This window comes from Dermacentor albipictus, chromosome 7, assembly GCF_038994185.2.
Source record: "Dermacentor albipictus isolate Rhodes 1998 colony chromosome 7, USDA_Dalb.pri_finalv2, whole genome shotgun sequence".
Taxonomy (NCBI): Eukaryota; Metazoa; Arthropoda; class Arachnida; order Ixodida; family Ixodidae; genus Dermacentor; species Dermacentor albipictus.
Window position 1 is genome coordinate 35,745,068 of NC_091827.1, and position 22,399 is coordinate 35,767,466.

At 47.6% G+C, this 22,399-nt stretch overlaps 1 protein-coding gene across 2 annotated transcripts in view; it reads right to left on the reverse strand.

The window, feature by feature from the left end:
- Positions 1-882: 882 nt before the first annotated feature.
- The window catches only part of LOC135905701 (uncharacterized), a 42,246-nt gene continuing 20,729 nt past the window's right edge, over positions 883-22,399 (reverse strand). For both annotated transcript variants that reach the window (XM_065436681.2, XM_065436682.2), the window contains 8 exons: positions 21,518-21,568; positions 18,329-18,536; positions 14,365-14,515; positions 12,101-12,210; positions 8,371-8,494; positions 5,802-5,972; positions 3,117-3,254; positions 883-1,116 (listed from right to left, as the gene is read on the reverse strand). In XM_065436681.2, coding sequence (XP_065292753.1) covers positions 946-1,116; positions 3,117-3,254; positions 5,802-5,972; positions 8,371-8,494; positions 12,101-12,210; positions 14,365-14,515; positions 18,329-18,536; positions 21,518-21,568 — 1,124 coding nt within the window. In that variant the 3' untranslated portion in view covers positions 883-945. The remainder of the gene's footprint in view (positions 1,117-3,116; positions 3,255-5,801; positions 5,973-8,370; positions 8,495-12,100; positions 12,211-14,364; positions 14,516-18,328; positions 18,537-21,517; positions 21,569-22,399) is intronic.

Consider the following 22,399-nt stretch of genomic DNA (forward strand, 5'->3'; position numbering starts at 1 on the left):
TTTCCAAAAGTAAGTCCTGGAACCAATACACGTACCTTTCCACATACCTCCGAGGACTTCGTACCTATTGTATCCCCATAGCGCTCTTTGTTTCATTATGGCTGCATTTCTCTTCCCCTTGAGTCTTATTTTTTCCTGTGTTTCCATTTATCTATTGCCCTCGTTTATCCATATACCAAGGTATTTATATTCTGTTACCCGAGGTATTTCCTGGCCCTGTACCTCCGCAGTCTCTTCACTGTTTTCGTTGAATACCATAACACCTGATTTTCTTACACCAAACTTAAAACCTAAATTGTTGCCTTCCTGTCCACAGATATTAGCCAGACGTTGCAAATCAGGACGCCTTGACAACAGCGCCGCAGTTCAAACGGAGAGGAGCGGTACTATCGAGGCATCCTAGCGGCGCGCATAGACACTAGAATTTGACGTTGCCTTCGGCTCCAAGCTCGGCGTCCTCAATTTGGGATTAGGGAAGGCTAGTGCACTTCTGGTAGGTGCCGGCAGGTGGCCAAGGATGACGAGCTCCAAGCTTCGAGCGTTACGGTGCCGGGGGAGGCACGGCGGAAACTGGGGCATCCAGCTTGTGCCAGCAGAAAGTGGCCGTAAACAGCACGGCACGCCGGGCTGCCGGGGTTCACACTCCTCGAAATGTTGCCTCTGGGATCCGTGACGTTAGAACGGCTGGCCGCGCATCTTCAACGGTTCTGGGCACGGTGGCATTAGGAGTATCACTCCCTAGCTCCAGGGAAACGTCACTCCCATCACATTGTATCAGAGCTTTTGAAGAATTTTGGGACCACCAGCACGGGCGTTCGTACCAAATTTCGAACACGGTGACCTTAACGCTGTCGCGTTAAAGGACAATGAGTCACGCCACAGTGAAGCGCAGAAATTGATTTTTTTACATGTTTATCTTGCTCCTTTCAAATCGCCTGCGTTGTTTCAGCATCCCTCGCCTGACGGAAGAAATGCTTTGCAGAAACTATTTTCGAGCTCGAAAGGCTCGATACCGCCGCATGTCTTTGCCGTGTCTTCCAGGTGCACGTTGAACAGCATCCAGGCCACTCGACTGCGAAGGTTGTCGCTGCCAGTTCCGCCACTGACGTTCAAGAACTGCAAAAAAAAAGACAAGGTGCGCCGTGCGCTCCGCAACACGTTTACTCTTGAAAGCCGACTGTGACAAAATTTTTGGAATGCGTAGTATATATGCCTAGTATGAGATAGTGTCGATGTCGAGGAACCTCCGTGCAAAACTTTACGTTTTATATACGAACAGTAGCGTCATGTAAAGCTAAAGAAAATAGCCTTTTCTGATACCGAAACTGGAAAAAAAAAAGCCATCCATCACCACTTGCCATAAGTGACAGATAGCCTACAACTCGCTGCTTATCAGCGTGACATCCGAGATTCGGGGCCGGCCGCGGCGGCCCGCGGCCTCCTGGGAAAATATCGGAGGCGGCTAGCTAGGATCTACGTCGTAGCGGCAACTACACCAGCAGCACGCTTCGTCTGCTTGGGTGCTGTTTAGACGCTGATGAAAAAAATATAAATTACCGTTTTTTTTGCGTTACAAAAGCACAATAATCCACCCTGAGCTCTTAAAATTTTTATGGAGTAGTAGCTGTGTGCCAGTCTACGATGAACACACAGCCGCAATAATATTTCTAAATGTGTTGGGGTAGTAGAAAAGATACAGGCATTCGGTGAACGACTGTACATGTCCGCCGCGGTTTCTGACTGCACAGCGGTCAGTTTCCGATGAGAATTTTTGTTTGTCCGTAAACGTCATTACCGTTTGCGGTATACCGGGTTACCAGGGTGGCGTACGGCCGCATCAATGCCGGCACCGCGTTACGGAGAGTTTAACCAGATCGCGCGCAAAGCTAACACTTCACTGACCTACTGTACTCTACATAACTGCTGTTTTATAGCTTTGGTAGCGGAAAACTCCTTCACGAGCGCCCCCTTTATCATTTTTTATCACCGAGAACACTCACGCGATACAAGAACAGTTCACATTGTAGTTGAGCAAAGTGTCACGCGATGTCGCAATCAGCATTGACGCTGTCGTACACGGCTGCGGTAACCCGGTAATCCGTAAGCGAAGAGAAGTTTACGGACACACCAGAGCTTTGCAATATTAGAGAGCTTTAGCTTCCCTTGGAAGCTTCTTAATGTTTGCGGTATATCGGGTTACCGGAGAAGTGCGCCGAACCAAAAACGCTGGTAGCGACATCTCCTGACGCTTCGCTTAACCTCAACCCCTTAGACACGTGTCCGCGTCATTCTCGTCATTCACTTGCCATTCCGGCTCTCCGAAAGCGGATGTCCAGCGAAGTTTTTGAATATCGCCACTACAACAGCTGAGGCTGATGCATTGCTTTATTGATGGCTCGGATGCTTGTTTTGTTTGAGCTTGTGCTTTGTTGAAATGTATGCTGTTCTCTGTGTTGCATGAGTGGTATCAGTGAGTGCACGCACTGTTCGCTTCACTTTGCTGAGGGCTGGTATCCTCTGCCTTACGGGGGTGCGAGCCATTGCATTTTTGGCGTGCTCACGGGGGGTATGATCAATTGCTGCTGATGATAGGTGCTTGTTTAGAGCTTGTTGTTCAGTGAAACGCTCGCTGTTCTGTACTTGTATGCATGATTAGACAATGTACGCACGGTTCGCTGCATTTTGCTGAGCGCTTGCAGCCTCTGCATTTCGGGGGGGGGGAGGGAGGGGAGGGGATGAGCCGTTGCATTTTTGCTTGCCTTGGGGGTTATGAGCCATTGGTGACCACGATAATTTTTGTTCACGGACAGACACGAAAAATGCCGACTACCGAAAGGCTAACAGCTCCGGTGTAAAAAAACAAACAAAAAGAAACAAAAAACGTGTTCCCGATTATGACGCTGGCGAAAATTTACACCAGCTGCGATGTAGAGAAGTTACTTGGCAATTGCAATAATTATTCTGTTCTTGTTTGAATAAGTTCTGCGCCACCAGTTGGCGCCACCAACCCGGCCGTCTTCTGTATACAACCCGTTAATCCGCAGACGGTAAAATGTTTGCGGGAAAAATTTACCCAGACGAATTACGACCTCACGCTTGTGCTGCTTTGTACTGACCCTTTCAGTGGCAGAGTGCTGGTAGTCCGTGAAGACGACTCTCTTCTTGTTACCGGAAGTCGGGAATCCACCGTACGTGAGGTACGGTGCGGCCAACGTCTGCTTGCCTTTGTCGACGTCCTTTGCCGTTCCGCAGAGCTAGAACGGAACGCCAGCAGTCGACGTCGAATCAGAACCCTCGACGCCCATTAGTAAGCAGAAAGGCAGGTGCAGATTCGATGCACATGATGAAAGTCAATGTGACGCGAAAGTTTAATTGTAGCGGTTCGATAAATGCTGACGGTGTGCCAACATTTGAAACTTTCGAATAACGAATCGAATGTTCCCCTATTCGACTGCGTCTTCCAATCGAATAGTCGCTATTCGTAAATACGAACGGCCTTTTGAGTAGCTTCCGAATATTTGAAATCGCCAACTGTACGGGATCAAGCATAACAATGAACTAAAAGTGCACTAAATTTCATCCATGTCTGCAGAAAAATACGAGAATTTAGATGCAGTGGAGAAGACTACGTTGCCCAGGTAACCAGAATTTTCCTGCTAAACTGCTGCGATACACGCTGAGTAGCGATAAAATATATTTCTCTGTTAACATATATTTAGGTAGCAACCCCTGAGCAAAAGTTTCAAACAGGAAATACTGAGCACTTTCTCCTATTGTTTTCTTCTTCTCTCAGTATTTGCTGTTTCCCTTTAGGTGCTGTAAATGCGTCAAACGTCTAAATCATAAGAAGTCCCCACTCTCAGCCATGACTGCCTGGCGGCAGGAATAGCAGGTTCCTCCAAATGGGATATTATGAAAAAAAATGCAAGTTTCGCGAGCCAGCAGGACCAGGGCAGCACGACACGGTAACGAAACAACTGAAACTCCAAAGCGCGCCCGGTGCAGAGGCAAGCGGCGCAGAGTCGAGCAGAGTCTTTGTGTTTTGTTCTGATGTATATGTGTTCTAAGCTGTAATTGCACAGTGACCTATTTAGTTTTGTATTTCTGTGAATGTTACCCGTAAATGAAAAGGGATTCATAATGTCTGCATATTGTTGTTTTCCTGTTCGTGTTTTTAGTAACTTGTATGACAATACTATTTCTGCATTCATGTCAATTTTTCAGCCGCAGTGTGAAGTAACTTTGTATAAATAGTCCCATTTATCCACGTATTGTTTATATTTTTTATTGTTCATCTTGTACTTGTGCACGCATTGCTACGTGATGCCAAAGAAACCAACAAGGGACACAGACCTAGTCAAGCCGATTTTATGGCTTTTTGTCTGTGCCCCTGCTATCTGTACGTTGTATATATACAAATAAAGTTCAAAGTTCAAAACGAAACCATTTCGTCCGCCCATACTACTAGAGGGTAACGTCAAAATGTTATTTTTTTCTTCGAATCGTACAGAAGTAGACAAGTAGCATTTTCTTCCGTCTTATAACCTGATGAAATGATTTTTTTAATACGTGTAGTTGAGTACTAGTGACATAAAATATGATGAGCAGAGCTCATCATAATTTATACTAGCCGATACTAGCCCTCCTATACTAGCCATCATCGGGCTAGTATCATGGGGCTAGTATCGGAATGTCGCGGCGGGGTCTCAAATCGTGTTATGCATTTACCTCAATTTCTCGGTTACGAAAGCTCTGTTCGCGATTATATTGACGCCTTAGACGTTCTAGAACATTGCTCTACCACTTTAACTCCACTTCATAGTAACATTTAGCGTCCCTTTAAGGCACCGCTGTCGCATATATGCGCGAACTCCGCGCAACGACCATGCGAGGAAGGCAAGACGGGCATGATGAGACGCTGGAACACTCCTTGACGTTTTATGTTCCTCGCGCTGACCATTTACCGCAATCTGTGTGTCGGATGCCCCCCCACCCCACCCCCCAAGGCTGTTTGTAGCTAAAAAAGAAAGCTCTCGTTCGCAGGCTGCTTGCCTCGATTCCTGTGAGGAGGATCACCCGCGCCGCCTCCCACCACTCGCAGAGAGGAAGGGCGAACAGTAAGGCTTTGTGAGAATTACTCCGAACTTTTCATGTCGCCCTTAGGGTCGCCGCATATTCTCTATGAGCGCCCCTCCCCCCTTGCCCTCATCTGAGCACCGAGAGGGAACCTATTGCTGTCATTCAGAAGGTTTTGCTTGCGCCAACCCTCGCAAAATTGATTGGCTTGCCAGTGGCTAAGGCGGAACTTTTGAAAGTGCCCAATACTTTGTTCGTCTAGTCTGTGGTCGAGAGAAGTGTTCGATTCGAAAACGCCTTCGTCGCGCCTTCGAAGATTATTTTTGTCAACTATTCGGTTGATAATGGCCTCTAGATAAAAACACATAAAACACACACTTTAGTTTTCTTTATATACGTGCAACACTTTGGAGATACACGTAATTGCGGAACGGCTACTCGGCCACTTAAAGCATAACACTTGTCCAGTTGGCACCTGTCTTATGGCATTTGGAAAACTCGCATTTTAATGTAACGAAATCGCCGCTTTTGTAAGTAGGTCACATGGATAGTCAGATCTCAGAAACGCTAGAAACAGAGAGAGAGAGAGAGAGAGAGAGAGATTGTGACGGGGAAGGGGCACTATTTTCTGCAACCGTTTAGGGAGCCTGGCTTAGCGCGTGAAATGCTAAGCCCGTACGATTCGTGCGAAGTCAGCAAAGAAGTCCTTGTCTTCGAAAACTCACCGCTTCCCTGCCTGTCAGGGAACCTCTGTAGCATTTAGCGTTGATGGCGCTAGCCAGGTCGTTTTGGTCGCTGGTCAGCTCGTAAATCAGCGTGCCCATTTCGAACGAAAGTCCGAGCGTTGTGGTCTGTTTGTCAGTGGCGTTCCTTTTCAGCAGGGGCCATAGCTTGACCTGCAGACAGTTGCGCGCGTTCAAATATCACTACGCAGTACGATTCCATCCGCTGGCTACGCTCTGTTGCGGTAGTTCCGTGCAGCAGAGCCAAAGCTACGCGACCCGCGAGTGCAGATTCTTGCGCGGCGAGATGTAGTGCCACAGTTCGGTGTCCGTTGGACGGCTTAAACGGCTTTGAAAAGTAGTCTCGTCAGCATGTGTTTACTAGCGAGCTTCTGTACAGGTTGCAGAGTGGTTTGTTGCGCGATTTCGCTTAAGTTTTTGAGTAAAATATTTACTCAGGCTCTAGCTGCGATGTCTGAGATAACGTTCTGCTCTTGTTCGAATGAAAACGCGCAGAGAAAAAGAAACTACTGAAATGCTGCCATACCGACATTAATTTGCATTTAAAAAGGACAAGCAATTGTTTCATTTGACACTGGCCGAATTTATACGTGTAGCCGGCATAGCCACAACACCGCGGACGACTCCCTTCTGCTTAGTGCTTCGTTCTTGGCGAAAATTGCGGCCATAGACTTGCTTGTCTCGTATCGTTCCAAGCTGCTGTTTTGCGCGAAAGGAACAAATGAATTGGCATTGAACATCCTTTGAATAGTGTGGAAGGTGTGCGGTAAAGGTGCACGAGTTCTAAATAAGAAAAAGGCTACACTTACGAATTAGGGATGGTCGATTAATTTTTTTATTCAGTTAACGATTAATCACTGATCATTTCAGCCTTTAGTGGATTAATCGCTTTCGATGCAGGATTTTTTTTATTGTCGAAGTGATTAATAGTAATTTTTGTCGGGCACGTTTAAAAACGTTAAAACACATTTGTCTACTCTTGCAGGACCCTATTTCATTGTTTGAGAGGTAGCAGCAATTTTGAAACACAAGCGTATAAAGGTTTCATAAAGGATGATATTTAACTTTAATAGTTGGCACTGCTGGCCTCCGAGAAGACAAACAAAGTACGTTCTAAAGTGGCACTTCGTGCAGAATTAAATAAGATGCACGGCACTAGTGAATCTCTGTACAGTAGAGTTAAACAAGAAATAAGGAAAACGTCAGGTGTTCAAATGTGAAGTCCCACTGAAATGTGCAAGAAATGTGCATTATGCACCAAGCAAAAGAAAATTACACGTTTGCGATTTTGAACCAGAGAATGTGTGCTACAGCGCGAAGGAATGACAGTTGGCTGGGACTTCAAGGGGAAGCCAACGCCTTGTTTGAATGGCCACACAACCAGTCCGGCGAAAGTAGATGCTCGGACGCCATAGACTTTCTGCAATCGACATGAACACCATCGCTAAGCCAGATAAATGCATCAAACTGGCGCTCATGTTGCGCTCATGTTGCTCATGGCGCTCAGTTGCGAACCGGGAGTGCCATGACGAAACATTACTGGCTTGACTATAGTGTGCCTCGAATAGACCGCCCAGTGTGTGGAAACAGTGTGACGTCACTGTGAGTGGCCCTCCCATCTGCGGCGCCATCGAAGTGGACGTCGTTTGGCAAAGAAAAAGAAAACTTTCGTGCGATTTGTTTTTTTTTTCTGCAAAAAAGTGTTGCTTGTATATCTACTGCCACGATCGTTATTCCGGGACATTGTAGAATAGCTGTATTGTAGAATATCACTGTAGAATATTTGTGCCTGAAGCTGCCTGTTTTTTTGGTTGATTGAAGTGTTCCCTGATTCTATTGGAAATTATCTTGGTGAATATTTAATGCAATGCTGAAAGATAGCTAGAATGGACCTATATTTATTTCTTTGACGTGACCCTTCTTATAGGTTAGTATTATGATGGCATTCTTCCCGCTTTCTACACTACAAGGCAGCAAGATTTTTAAGCATAATATCTCCCCCAACTTTGAATTAATTCTCTATTGTTCCATTGTCTCCAGCAGATTTTCTCTGGGGACATGTCTTGCAAGGCCCTTTTAACTTCGTCGCTATTAATAGGAACAGTATTACTTCCAACGTAGGTTGCCTTGGTGCCTTACCTTCCACTTCAATTGCCGCTTCGGAGATGAGCCTAGTTATGGTTTCATCCTTCACCTCTCTCTTATCTTCCCTTTCCTGTTCGAAAGCTGTATGTTCGTTTATGAGTACCAGGCTCAATTCGCTTGCTTTTACCCTTAATGCGTCCAGGTTCTGTTTCATCTTCGCTAATTTTGAATAAATCTGTCAATGAACCTCGCACTTAATAGCTACCTGGCTCAGTTTCTTCCTGGAATGGTAAATACTCTTTAGCACCCTTCACGTGGTTGGCCTTGGCCGTCGCCTCCCAAAGGAAGCAGGTGATTACGGCCCATACGGTTGAGACCGGCCGTGGCTTATGCTTTCAAAATGTGATTATAGATGAACTCGACCCCAGGACGTAATTAGAAATTGTACAGGTTGAAGCAAACGTACCAAGCTCGGGTTTTTATCCTCTGCCGAACTGTACAGGATGTTCGGTGGCACGGCGCGGCAGTCGGCTCTACTCTCCGCCGAGATCGCTGAAGATATGGCGATAACCGTGTCCACGGCCAATGAACTGCGGGCAACAGAGCGCGGGAAATCCATATTTTGCATCCTCCTTGAGAAGAGAGTAACCACGCCTTCACACTTTGAATACGTTTACGCCCTGTGGGGCGTTGTTCGCAACAATAACCGTCATGTGCCTTGCTTGCGTTTCTTTAAAACTCAGCGCTCGTTACTCGTGACCTGGAAGCAGTCGTGACCTGGAAGCAGCCGTGACCTGGAAGCACTGGAAGCCGCTCGTGACCTGGAAGTACCGGGCTCGCCGCGTTAAAGGAAATGCGGGCAAGAGAGATGAAGATTATTGTTGCGGGACAAAATACGACTCAGAATGCGTAAGCCTTTTTTTTTAAGTGTTCCACTAAGGTAGTGCTCGTGACGCCCTTCTTTATGGGAGTAAGTGCACGCAAATCCATTTTCGCTTTCGAGAGCAATACACTCATAAACCTTTTTCAACCCTTTGGGCGTTATGTTGTGGCACAACACTAATCGTCATCTACGTTTTTGGGGGTTCCTTTCATGAAAGCTCTGCGCTACTTTCCTGTCGAGAATGCTGCGTCACGCTGGTAACGCGCAAGCCGTTCTTGACTTGGAAGTACCGGGATCGCCGGTTTAAAGAAAGCAAATGTGGGCAAGACAGATCACGATTATTGTTCTGGGATGAGATGAGCCCCAAAGGATGCAAAGTGTTTTTAAGAGTGTAGTACTGTTCAATAAAGGAAAGTCGCCAGCAATGTCCTTCACAAAGGGAATACTGGTGACGCCTTTCTTTGTGTAGTAGTAACTGCACGCATGTCCGTTTTTATTTTTATTTTTGAGGGCTTCGTACTTGGGCCGCATTATGATGGAGGAGGAATGCAAAATTACAGCAGAAACTTCCTAGTGCGACTTTTCAGATAGCGCGTAGGCATTATAACCTGTTGGTCTCGTTGCACTCATGCAACGAATGATTGACTTGGTCGCTGAGTTATGCAGACTGCGGTAGACGCAACGCATAGGCGACAAATACGGGGGGCAGGAGGGCTGCCGGGGCCTGAGCCTCCTCCACAGTTTACCGTGGAAAGGGGCAGCCCCCTCCCCCCCCTTCGGCAATGCCGAAGCCTACACCCCCCTCCTCAAATGTCGTTACGAGAGTTTCGTTACCCCCATCATTTGAGGCTGCTTTTTAGTTGCCTATTACTTTTCAGTAAAAATATTATTGCGTCTAAATGCTTACTGCATCGTTGTTGGCGCGGACGTGCATGGCTAGTAAGTACTTCCCCGCCTCCCGGAAAGATGAAAACTTTCTGCCTATGACGCAATGTATCGAGAATGACACAATGTGCTGGAAGTATTGCGAAATACCTGATGCAGTTATATAATTGGTGAACCTAATTATACTCGGAAATAACTTTATTGGTCGTAATAATGTCATTGTAGATAATCGGAATTAGGGTTAAGCAATGTATATGAATTGACGTCCATTAAGCTTATTTATCATGACAGGGCTTCAGTCGCTCGTTAGACTTAAGTCGGCTTAATTAACCCGGATTACTTTTCGTACATTTAATGTTGATCTTATTCTTAATCTTTCAGACTTGTTCAATCTAAAGTAGCCTCAAATAATCTTGATTAAGCTTAAGTAGTTATATAACCTAAATCATTTTGATTAGCATCACTATTCTTAGTTACCCGTCATTACGCTTAAGTAATTTCATTTTAATCTCCGATACGCTTCGTTGCTCTTCACTAGTCTCAAGGAGCATTATTAAGGCTTACATAATGTCATTATAGCTAACCTTATTAGTGTGTTATTAGCCCTAATTACTCCTAAAAGAACAGTAAAAGCAAATATTAGGTTAAGCTAAAGCGAAAGATTGGTGCTCAAGAAGGTCTAAAGTAATTGGGAAATTGAAATAAATGCAGGATTGGAGTCGACACTCCCTCGGGACATTAAAGTAATAGCCCTATGGTGAATGCACTCCTCATTGTAATTACGTTACTAGTGCTCAGCCCTCGCTAATGAAAGATCGTTGATGTGCATTATAAGTCGACAGAAAATGGTATTTGTCCGGTTCAGTTTGATTGTTCAGGAAAGAGAAGAACAACTCATTGACGTCACCCTTGACACCGGCGCGGGCGGCCGAAAGATTGCGTTTCCTCCTCTCCTCGCCGCCCGCGCTTTCGTGTTCGAGTAGTTGCGTTATCGCGTAGTGCAATCTTTGACGGCTCCCGAAACTCGCACAACCTGCGAGTAGCAGAGATTGCCGCGTCCGTGCGATGTCTCGGGATTCCCGAATGGTCCGACGCCACGTGACCAAGAGCAGATGCAGCGGCGAATCGAACGCTCTGTTGGCTCGGTTTCCCTATGGCCGCGCGTTTGCGTTTTGCGCAGAGAACCGTAGCGCCCCCTGTCGAGCGCCGTTTTACTCACCGACGGCATTGAAGGGCAGTGATGGCATACGCAACGTCACGTTCTTCCCGCTCCGGGGCAAGCGATTTGACTTGCGCTAAACATATGTGGACTCTCCAGACGCAATTTTTTGGTAAGCAATCTTTTCTTGGCACGAAACAAGCGTTGCGAAGTTTCCGCACTGGTATCGAATTGTCCAAGTCGACTTAGTATTTTCCTTCAACAACCCTTCAATACTTCTTTAGTACTCACTATATGTAGTCATAACCACAAATCTAGTAGTCATGGGCAGTCATCTAGCCTTCTCATAAATATCCCCGTAGGACTCCATGTATACCTAACTAGGGCGTCGTGACACATGTTACAGACAGACGGACGGATGGACAGATTGCCATGGGAAGTGGCCCCAGAATGCTTACGCGTTAAAAACGCTTGTGTACTGTGCATTGAGTGCACGTTAAAGAACTGCAGGTGGTCCAAATTAATCCGGAGTCTCCCTTGCATCATAAACAGATCGTGCTTTTGGCAGGTGAAATCCCAGAATTTGCGTTCGAGTTTCGTATTTATCAACGGATTGTGGTCGTTAGCTCCGTCTGTTACAGTTGGAGCGCTAGTGGCTCATATTACTGCGCGAGTAGCTGCAACTCGCGGCCCATATTGAACTCTTCTTTGTAAGAGATGTTGTACCGTTCCATGAAGTAATATCGCCGGCACTATCTTTCAAAGAAGGGAGTACCGCTGACTCCTGGCAGGAGTAACTGCCATGCATAGCAGTTACTGACCCATTCGAATCTGACGTCATCTCTTTGAAACTTGCCAGGTTGCTCGCCGAATCGTATACCGCGTGTCCCTTGCCCTTACAGTCGTATTCACAGATGGCCATTTGCTCCAGCGTTCCTGGACTGTGCACAGCAGTAGTCGTGTACATGAACCCAATGCAGCTGAGCGATGATTGTGCGACGGCTTTTCGCGTGCCTATGAGGCGCTTGCTTACTCGCTTAGCGCAATCACGTGGCCAAAAAATGGGCTCCCCTGCGCTGCGCAGAAGCTTCGTTATGGGATGCGAGACCAATGCTCGAAAAGATTCGGCCGAATAAGTGCCATAGACGTCGACTCCCGTAAGGAGCCATATAAAATGCCAAACGAAGCGCAGCGTTACACCGCGACGGAAAGATGCACTGTTAGATGTACCCTTGCCATGCACCGCACCGGCATGCACACGATACTTACTCTAGAGCCAGCTTGACCGCCTGTTCGAAGCTGACCATGCTCGGACTACTGTAGTCACGCACTCCGATCGCAATGACATTGTGCGAGCCATTAAAGTGCTTAAAGATCTCCTGCAAAAAGAAAAAAAAGATTGCTCGCTAAACGTGGTTGGGACAGACCTTGAAGAATGAAATCTGAGGACTCCGACACCCGTTTGAAAAGGTGCATTGGCTTTAGTTACGTGTTTTGCGTTTACAAGCCAACAAAAATTTACTTCCCTAACAAGCGACGTCTCTTTATTGTGTCCTGTTTCTTAAGCTTGTGTCGCAAACAGTTCAGGCAGATTTGTTTACCATTACTGTATCCGCAACCCAACCTTTATGAAAATGAATGTTGGAATGTTGTTGGCAAATTGTTGATGAATTGTTGACTCACTTGCCTTTCAACAATACCTCAATAATTATTTGAACCACAGAGCAATAATTCAACAGTAATGTTGTTGGGTAGTTCAGAACAAATAAGTCGACTAAATTTTGTGTATATATTGTTGAATGGTATTAAGTATTATTGAGCCACTGTTGAGTAGTTTCCAACAATAAAGTCGTTGACTAAATTCTGCTGATATATTGTTCAATAACATTGTCTTCTTGAGCAATATTGAGTTTGGAAGCATATGTGAAAACCACACGCACATGTGTATGTGTGCGTCTTTTGCACATATTGTTTTACTGATCACCATTGCATATATACAGGGTGTTCTTTCACGTTACTTGAACCATAGACGTATCTACCGAGTGACCAGGGAGACAGTGACTCCTGCCCACCATGTAGATACGGCTATTGATCAAATTACGTGACTTGGACCCTCTCCCACTTCAGAGAGCGGGCCAGGGGATGATCCCCATTCACTGTACTGGTTGGCGCCCCCTGTCGATCCAGTAGATACGTCTGTGGTTTAAGTTACGTGAAAGGCCCTGCACCTTTCCACACTCACACACACACAAACCCACACACATATGTATGAATAAGACTTCATGATAGTGGCATCTATGGCTGCCGCAAAGTTTTATTTGAAAAGTTGATGCACTTCTTGAAAAACTCTCGGCCATGCACACGCGTTTTCTTTGCCGGGTGTCCCAGCTAACTTCAGCCAGAGTTTAAAAATATGGGAATGCAATCCAGCTCCTTGCCATGAAGTTGCATGACGGCATAGCAGAAGCGAGAGGAAGCGAACTTTGAGTGTTTCCGACACGAGATTGTATATCCCCTGCTGCATGCCATGCATTAATAGTTGGTTGACACGTTCAGAGCAGCCTCAGCAACCGAGTGGCAACGTTTTCTAATTCTGTCCAAAAGGTGTCTAAAAGCCCCTTTAACACGCAGGCGACATATATAGAAAGTGGTTTAAGGAGCAGGGCCGCGATATTGTAGCGATGACTTTTCCTACAGTACTGCCTTTTGGGGCTTTTCGCGTTCGTGAGGGGTCAAGAGGGGCTCTAGATTCCTTGGATAAAGAGTCGAACGCAGCTACTCACAAACGCGAAAAGCGCCGAAAGGCTTTAGCGTCGACAAAAGACATCGCTATAAGTTCGCGGCAAAGGCGACCACTCTTCATGGCGCATCTACATCCCCGTGCGCTGCCACAATGCATCGAAGCTGCCAAAGCCGAGACCTTTCGCCTCCTGGTAACACCCAGTGACAAGGAACAAGTTTGCGACGGATTTTCGGCGTCGGCCGGCTTTCTCGTACGGGTGCGGGCGCTGTGGTACGGTACGGGCTATAGGGTGGCTCGATGTTCTCCACGCCCGAGTGGAGACAACCGCGCCTTCTACAACGGCGTTGGGCGCGCGAATGGCGGACGCCATAGTACGGACGCTTTGGCGGCGCTCGTGTGTATCCGCCATTCGCGTGCCCGACGCCGCAGCAGACGCCCAGGTTGTCTCCATTCTGCACGGAGCGTCGCGTTCGGCGTCGCGAGGTTGTGCACGTGGTCAGCCGACGCCGCCTGACGCCCAGCAGGCGCGTCAAGGCCAGAAATACACCGCATGCTTCTTCATTCTGGTTAAGGCGTTATTCCTCTCGCTCTGTGCGAGTGTGTGTCTGCGCAGAGTAGCAGCGGTACAAGTTTGCGAGGTACAACTGCGATTATGCATATAGCTGCGGAAATGCGCGTGCCGCATCGGACGCACTCGATGGCGCGTAGAGAACCGACGGGCCCCCGTGCGTGGCACCGTTAATTGAGGGCAGAAGCCGACGGAATTTCGATTTGCGCAGCGATTACTCACGTCAAAAACTGGTTTCATGGACTGCACTGCTTTGAGAATGTCACCGGCCTTCGCGACGACATTGAGCACGCCGAAGTTCCGAATGCGGTTGTAACCGTACAGCTCGGTCATAGCACGGGTGGCACCTCGTATCTTGTCCACCGTGACGTACCTGAAACGGAAGCAGGAGGGTTCACCGGGTGGCGGCGTGGAAGCAATCGAAGGGCGCATGGACGATGGAATGTCAAAAATCACGGTACGCAAGCTCATGGAACGTTATTTCCGATGCATTCGCGGCATATATGGTGATGGTGATGATGGTATGAGCATTCCCCTTTAAATGGGGAGGCAGCACGTTCTACCGATCTCGTTCTCTCAACCTCTACGTGGTGTATTTTTAGAGGCTTTATTCTCGTACCCCTTTATGAGGCTAGAGCGAACAGTTCAAATATGTAATAGAAATCTAAGGAAACTTCATATGGGATGCATATTCAGTTCGAGGATTAAATAATCAATATTGTCAAATGTTTTTTCTTATGGTTTCTCGAGGAAGGGAAACCGACGCAAGCGGGGACTCGTCTTGTAGAACAATGGGCCCATGTGTTCCACCTAACTAATGCAAGAAGCTTATAATATGTTAAGTGCCCGGTATGTGGACGAAAGCAAAGTAACGCCGTTCGCCATCGCTCTGTGCAAGTCAGGCTATTCTTTGTATTTCGCCTAGTTACCTAATTAGTTACTATTAATTTTTCGACATCTCAAATGTTACAGTCGGAGCAAATTGTCATCGATATAGTTGAAGATCCGGAAAAATTCCTCATCCCGATTTCTGCTACTCAATACGTGCTACATGTAAGTTTTTTTTCGAAGCCTTAAAGGAAGTCCGTGAAATAGAAGAAAAAAAAAAGGTGCCACGCAGAGTCGCGTGGAGGTCGTGTGGGTCGTTGCCACGGAGGCCATATCGCACGTGGTGTCCCAATGCATCTCTTTGGTGGGGACGCTCTCGGCTGGGGACAAACACCCCATTTAAATCCGAGCGTTCAGGTCCCGTAACGGTCGACCACCTCCCTGGTTGTGAGGGCGCTTGTATTTATTTTACCGGTGGGCGCCCAGCGACAGCTCTAATACCCCTGCCATACGGCCACCCACGAACTCCGTTGAGCGTGAAACTCCCTAACGGAAATTGACGGCAATGGAGTGTCGGCCGTGATACAAGGCGCAGTGCGAGCTTTCGACGGACGCCGCACGGGGTAGAAACGGAGCTGCTGCGCTCACTTCCGCGTGCAACTCTTCACATATACGGTCGCCGTTAAAGTAATTAATATAGGTGTATTTTCTTAAAACAGTACATATTAAGACAAAATCACAGCGAGAAACTTTGCAGTACGTTAAGGGAAGATTCGTTTTGCAAGCATAGCGAAGTTGCAAGCGATGCTGGCCACACTGCGCTCTTGTTTTCGTGCGTGGGCAGCGCGGGTCACGTTGTTGGGCAGGTGCGCTTCGAGTTGGGATTCCGCTGTGTAATCGTGCGTGTCTGTGCGTTCGCGGTGAACTCAACTGCTTCTAGATGAGTGACGAAACTCGGCTTAAACGACACATGCGGCTCGCGTGCATATAAAAGCAAATGAAATGGCGGAACGACGTTTCCCGATGCGGCATGGCGAAGTATTGGTGTAGTGGCTACAGGCACTGATGCCCTTAAAAACAAATGAAAACTTCCATTATGTGGCACACACCCCAAGGTAAAACGAAATAACGCTAAAATTTGTAAATGATCCAGTTACGACGATTTACAAGCATGGTTTTCTGCGGAACTGTAGCTACCTAGGAACGAGAGTACTCCATCCATCCATAATGGTCATTGCCGAACTCCCTTCGGCCTAAATCTCCATTTTACTTCCTTGGCGCAATGGAGACCGTGTGACACGGAGCGCAAATCAATTGGCGTAAAGACGAAGAAGTTCAATGGAGTTCGCGGGTACCCGTGTGACAGGGGTATAAGTCTGCACGTCACAGCCGCGTGGAATGCTTGCCACCAAGGCCGTGTGGTGGGACAAGGGCCCACCGAGAGATTGCGCACACAACCACACAGACCTACTCCCCCCGCATTTTTCTTTCTTGTGGCGATGCAAATGGAATGGAATGGAAAACTTTATTCACTCTTTAAAGGTTTTAGCGGGTCGAAGCCGAAGTCTTCATTCTTGAAGCTTGAGTCCTCTTCAGCCATGGGTGGGCCCCTAGTCCAGGGCTCCACTGAGCCGGGCCGCCTCGCACGCGTGCGCTATTAGAGCTCTTTGAGTCTCTAGCTCGCGGCTGGTGAGCCAGCTCTGCCATTGCTCCGCACTTGGTGTTTTGTGTTTGTGGAATGCCTGGTTTCTTGTACACTCCCATGTAATGTGGTATAACGTTCCTGCTCGGCTGGTCATCCCTCGAGCTAGGCAGTCCGCCCCTTCGTTGCCCCTGATCCCTGCGTGGCTTGGTATCCAGATAATGTTATGTGTGGGTTGTCCCTCAGCGATTGGAACTCTGCTGAGGATCTTGAGCGCCGTGTTCCTTATTCTGCCTCTTATGTAGCTCCGGCACGCCTCTTGTGACACTGTTAGAATATTGAGCGATATTCCTGTTCTATAACCTTCTTCCGCTGCCAGTGCGACAGCAATTTCCTCTGCCTCGGTTATGTTAGCTACCTCGGCCGTGAGTCCTGTGATTAATTCTCCTTGATTATTTACTACCACCGCTGCCGCGTTGTTTTTGTGTGCGTGTGAGTATAGGGATGCATCGGTATAGACTGTATTGTCCCGATGTCCCGTCGTCTTTTCGTAAAACTCTGCCCTAGCCTGTCTCCTACTCGCATGGAGGTTTGGGTCCATGTTGCGAGGGATAGGTTGTATGCGTAGTTTCTTTCTTAGTGGGTCTGGTATATTGGCCCTGCTACTTTGTGGTTTTTCTACTTCCCGACCTAGCTTTGTCAGGAGCGCCCTTCCCGTCGTTGTAATGCTGAGTCTTCGTACTTGTGCGTTGAGCTGGCATTCCCTTAGTTCTTCAAAAGTGTTGCTGATTCCAAGTTGCATGAGTTTGTCGTTGGATGTGTTCCTTGGGAGGTGGAGAGCTGTTTTATACGCTTTCCATGCAATCCCCTCACGTAGCCGAACAAAAGGATGGAGTGGGATTGGAAGGGGGCATCTCTACCCAATAAAAGGTATTAAAAAAAGACTGCGTGTTTCCGCCGGCTCTGAGATTTTAACACCGTACTTCCCGCATACGACACGGACGCTCTATCACTGGGTCATTGCCGAGATCATCGGGCTACCTACATGGAATGCGGTACATCGATGACCGAGTCCTGCGGTCTAAACCTCAGGCTCGCTCGATAACTAAAAAAAAAGATACTCGAGGCAATGCGAACGATCCAGCCTCTAAACGCAGCCTGTGTACGATCAATTTGCAGCTGCTGCTGCTGTGACTAATGCAAAGCACGCCTAACACCATGAACCGAAAAGAAAAGCAATATGTTCGTCGTCATCGTCGTCATCATCATCGTAATCATCGTCATCCTGAAACCTAGCTCAGCCTTAGGCTTAGTCGTCATCGTCCTTCAATCGGTTTTAACGTGGCAGCTGAAGCCTTCCTCACCATCGCTCCTGCTTCTGGTTTTCGCGCTGTTACTCGTAGCCTGCATCTCCATTCGTCGTCGCAATAATCGCATCATCATCACGATCGATTCTCTTCAAAGTGGTAGGCGTAGTCTGCGTTATCACAACCGTATCGTGCCAGCCGCATCTAGATAAATTTAGGCGTCATAGTTATAATCAGCACCCTCTTCCGGTACGAGGTCATGGTCCAGTGTGTGGTGGCATCATCATCATAACCATCATCATCATCATCATCATCCGTTTCAAGGTGTTAGGCGTAGTCTGCGCCAACAGCGATTGAAGCGAAAGGTGACACGTAGCAGTAGCTGCCTGTTAAAGCACGTGTTCCTCACCGGTAGTCGAAGGAGGCTCCCATGTCGACGTTGCCGTATTTCAAGGGCTCATACTTGAAACTCGACCAGCTGTTCTCCACTTTGGCGGCGTGTATGCGGTCTCCCAGGATGACCACGTGTGTGTAGTACAAGTACGTACACATCCTGTCTGGAGGGTACATGGACTTTATGACTGCGGATTCGCCCACTGTACACAGAAGCTCCCGGTCTGGGTTAAAAAAAAAAGAAAGGTTGTGAGATATTACGCGCCAAAAACACGTTATGATTACGGTGCACGTGTTATGGTGGGGCACAACGGATGATTGCTGACCACACGGGGTTCTTTAGAGTGTATTATAATCCGAAGTGTTCTTTCCGAAATTCCATTTTCGTTAATTTGGTGGTAATGAGGTTGATTATATTAGAAGAGAAAATGGAAGCCAATGTTCAATTTTGCGAATTCCGTGTCGAACGCATTCCGGCCGCTGTGGTTCAGCAAACGTTCTCGGAACTTTTGCAGTTCTGTATTCAGCCTCCTGTTTTAGAACACACTGCAAAGTATATTAAAGCCCATAAAGAATTTAACTAAGCCTAAGCAGATGCTGTCCGAAATCCATGACGTCACGACTAGCATGGTGCGGGAACTTAACAGTGACCGTCACCACCTGTCTGGTTTTCGGACCGAAGAGTGTTTTGGACATTTACCCAGCAGGCATCTGCCGAATTTTATCGCGTGGCATTTTGACAACAAAATGATATTTCAAAACGTCTCCCAAATTTCAACAACTTTCAGTTAGCAACGTCCAAAGGGCGCGTGCCCTTCTGATAACACGCGGGTTTGAGGCACTTATTCTTAACTATGCTGCTGCGGTGTATCAGTGTTTTAATCTTGGCCAAATAAAGCGTTGCTATAATGCATAAACGACGACGTTACGATCAAGTGTCGTAAATACGACATGTAAGTAAAAGGGATGTTGCGTAGTCGAAATTTGGGCGGCCTTCTGAAATTTCGTATACCTTAAAATGCTGCCTTTGATTTAGGCTGGTGCGCTGCGGTTAAGTTTTACAGATGACGGAAAGACATATGGACAAAATTTCTTCATCTATGTGCGTGTTCAGGCTTACCAAGCTTGGCACCACGGTAAGAGTGGTTTTCTTGCTATTGCAAAATGTTAATTTACTAGTATAGCTCGAGCATTTATTTTCTCTCCCTTTAGTTTGAGCAACGGTAAGTGGAGGGCCCCTTCAGATGCATTTTTTGATATGATAAGTGCTACTGCCAACGATGCAGAAAAATACAGTTATAACGGAATACGGGGCTCTTTTAATTCATAACCAAGGACTTTACCTAATGCTACAGTGCACATGACCTATAGGTTTACTGCCGCGATAGACTGTGTTCTGTATTTCTACGTCACACTGCCTACACTTGTCTGCTTGGTAAAGCACCGCAAGATTTGTCAATAAAGAAATGATACGTGTCAACAATAGTCTCTCGGGTAACCATCGATAGAATAAGCGACCATATTTTGAGCCAAACAGGGTAATAGAACAAGTGAACGTCCGCATTTATGACGCGCATTTCCTAAGGCAAAATGTTACGTGCAAGCATAGTGATAGAGAAAAATAAGCAGTTGGTACATTTGTTCCAGTTACTACTCTCAGTACTTGTATCTGCAAATTAATTCGAGCACTAAATCTGCTCTCATGAGCAGAACACACCGGTCAAATCGGTGGCCGGTCAACGAAGAACAGTTGTTATGAAAGAACCGTGCCCAGCGATTTCTAACCCCGGGTCATTTAGCGTTCGTGGCAAGGCCCAATCTGGAAGCTGGCATATTGTGCGAACGCTTTTTGCGCTTCCAAATGTACCTTGACCCCATACATGCAGGCTATCTTCTTCTTCAGGCTTGAACTTGTGTCTCGTTCACACTGGGACCGTCGGCGCGTATACAGCGGCGCGGAATCTCTTTCCGCCGAAATACCGCGTCGTTCACATCATTCGCATTTCGTGAACACCGCGAAACACCGCGAAAGGTAGAAAAAGAAGAACAAAAAAAAAAGCACGTCTTAATTTACTACTAGCGTAATCTGCCAAGCATGAACTTTATCTTGCACTCCCCCTTTCCGGACCCGCCCAGCCCCATTCCCACCCTCCCTAATACTTCCCCCTACACTGTCCTGCGCTAGCGTAAGGTTCGCGCTTTTATAACTTTTCTTGCGAGGTCGTATTTCTCGACATTATACTTGTGCTTGGTTGGCGTGGCGATTGCCGTACAGAACCGGGCAATATTCTCAACGCCTCCGTGAACTTCTTCACTTGCGCGCCAGCTGACGCAGCCTGTCGAAACAGATCGTGAGAAGACGAGATCAAACGCGATCAATGATTTGCGGAGTGCCGCCAGGCGAAGCATGGCGCGTCGTAACCAGGGCGATGCACACCGGGTACGAACGTGACCAATGCAATTTTACATGTAGCAGGGATCATCATCATCAGGAGCAGCAGCCTATATTTAAGCCCACTGGCGGGGGGAAGGGGGGGGGGGTTGTAGACGAAGACCTCTCCCAGCGATCTCCAATTATGCCCCAGTCTTGCGCTAGCCGATTCCAGTTTGCGCCTGCAAATCTCCTAATTGCATCACCCCACCAAATTTTTTTTTCCATCCCCGACTACGCTTCTCTTCTCCTGGAACCCATTGGCTAACACTAATGGCCCTCCGGTTGCCTGTCTTGCGCATAACATGCCCTCCCGAGCTCCACTTTTTCTTTCAATGTTAAACGAGAATTTTTCGCTGTCGCCGTTTCTTCTCTGTTCCACACCGCTCTCTTTCTGTCTCTTAACCTTATCCCTGAGAATTCCGACGTGCAACACTAAGCACTTGCCTCTCTTTACCGCGGCAAAAAAAAAAGAAAGAAAAGAGACAAGGAAATTGCTGGCTACGTAACTCGCAAAGGCATGAATCAGTCGTTGAGTCGAGTAATGATTGGTCCACGCGACGAGAGACTCAGGTGGCGGCAGGAGCGGCGGAAATCGCTATAAACAATACCGATCGGTGCGGCGGAATGCGCCGCCGCCGATTTGGATCCGCGCACCTCCGAACGACGGTCGCCTCAGTGTGAACGAGTCATTTCTGGCGCTTTAGACCTACCAGAGAAAAAAGCTTATCCGCGCATTTCTGTTTATCGAAAGTGGCGGCGACTATTGCTTACATTTCGGCAGCTGCGTCTTCGTCGTCGGTGTCGGCTTCGGCTTCGAAGTCGCTGCGGGCGGGAAAAATCAGAATGAGTCACGTGTCGTCAAAACCGAGCCATTGTGAAAGAGGTAAGGTACACGCTCAGAACGACAGAAAGTTGAGCTCGTTGGTAAGGATTCATAACGCAAACAATGGATAAGACGGGCAGACACGGACAGAGGAGAAGTGGACAACACGAATGCGGCGTTCGTGTTGTCCACCTCTCTTGTGTCCGTGTCTGCACGCCTTATCCTTCCTTTGCAATGTACACGCGTTGAGCGCGAAATGCGCCAGGCAATTCACCGACTCAGTCGTAACGAACAACCTAAATCCATTATTTAATGCGAAAGCGTTATTTGCCCCATCGAGCGAAAATATGTCGGCGTGGCTGAAAGACAGGGACAAAAAGTGTCCGTGCGGCTACACGGTTCTGGTTCACGAAACGTGTGCCGAGTCCGTGCGTCATTGGTCACGTGACGGCGTAGTGAACGGTGAGCAAATGGCGCCACGTCATGAGTGTATCAAATAAAAAAGAACAACATTCATGCCCGATTAAACACTGCTGAGCGGCCCTTCGGGCTATGAACTCTTCGTGAGCAAGCGGGCGCGTTATGACAGGGCGCATTTTGATTTGGCGTTACCGAGGCCGGATGTCTCTCCTGCCTTCGTTCATGCCTCCCGGGCGCCACAAGAGAGGGACACGGCCGCATCCATGGAGCCCGTACCTTTACAATACAACGCCATACTACAACACTACAGATTGAACAGACGACAATACCCGCCTCCACACTAGACCCTCTCACGTGAAGATTCCGTAACATGGCGACATCTACAAACCAACACATACGCCCATTTAAGC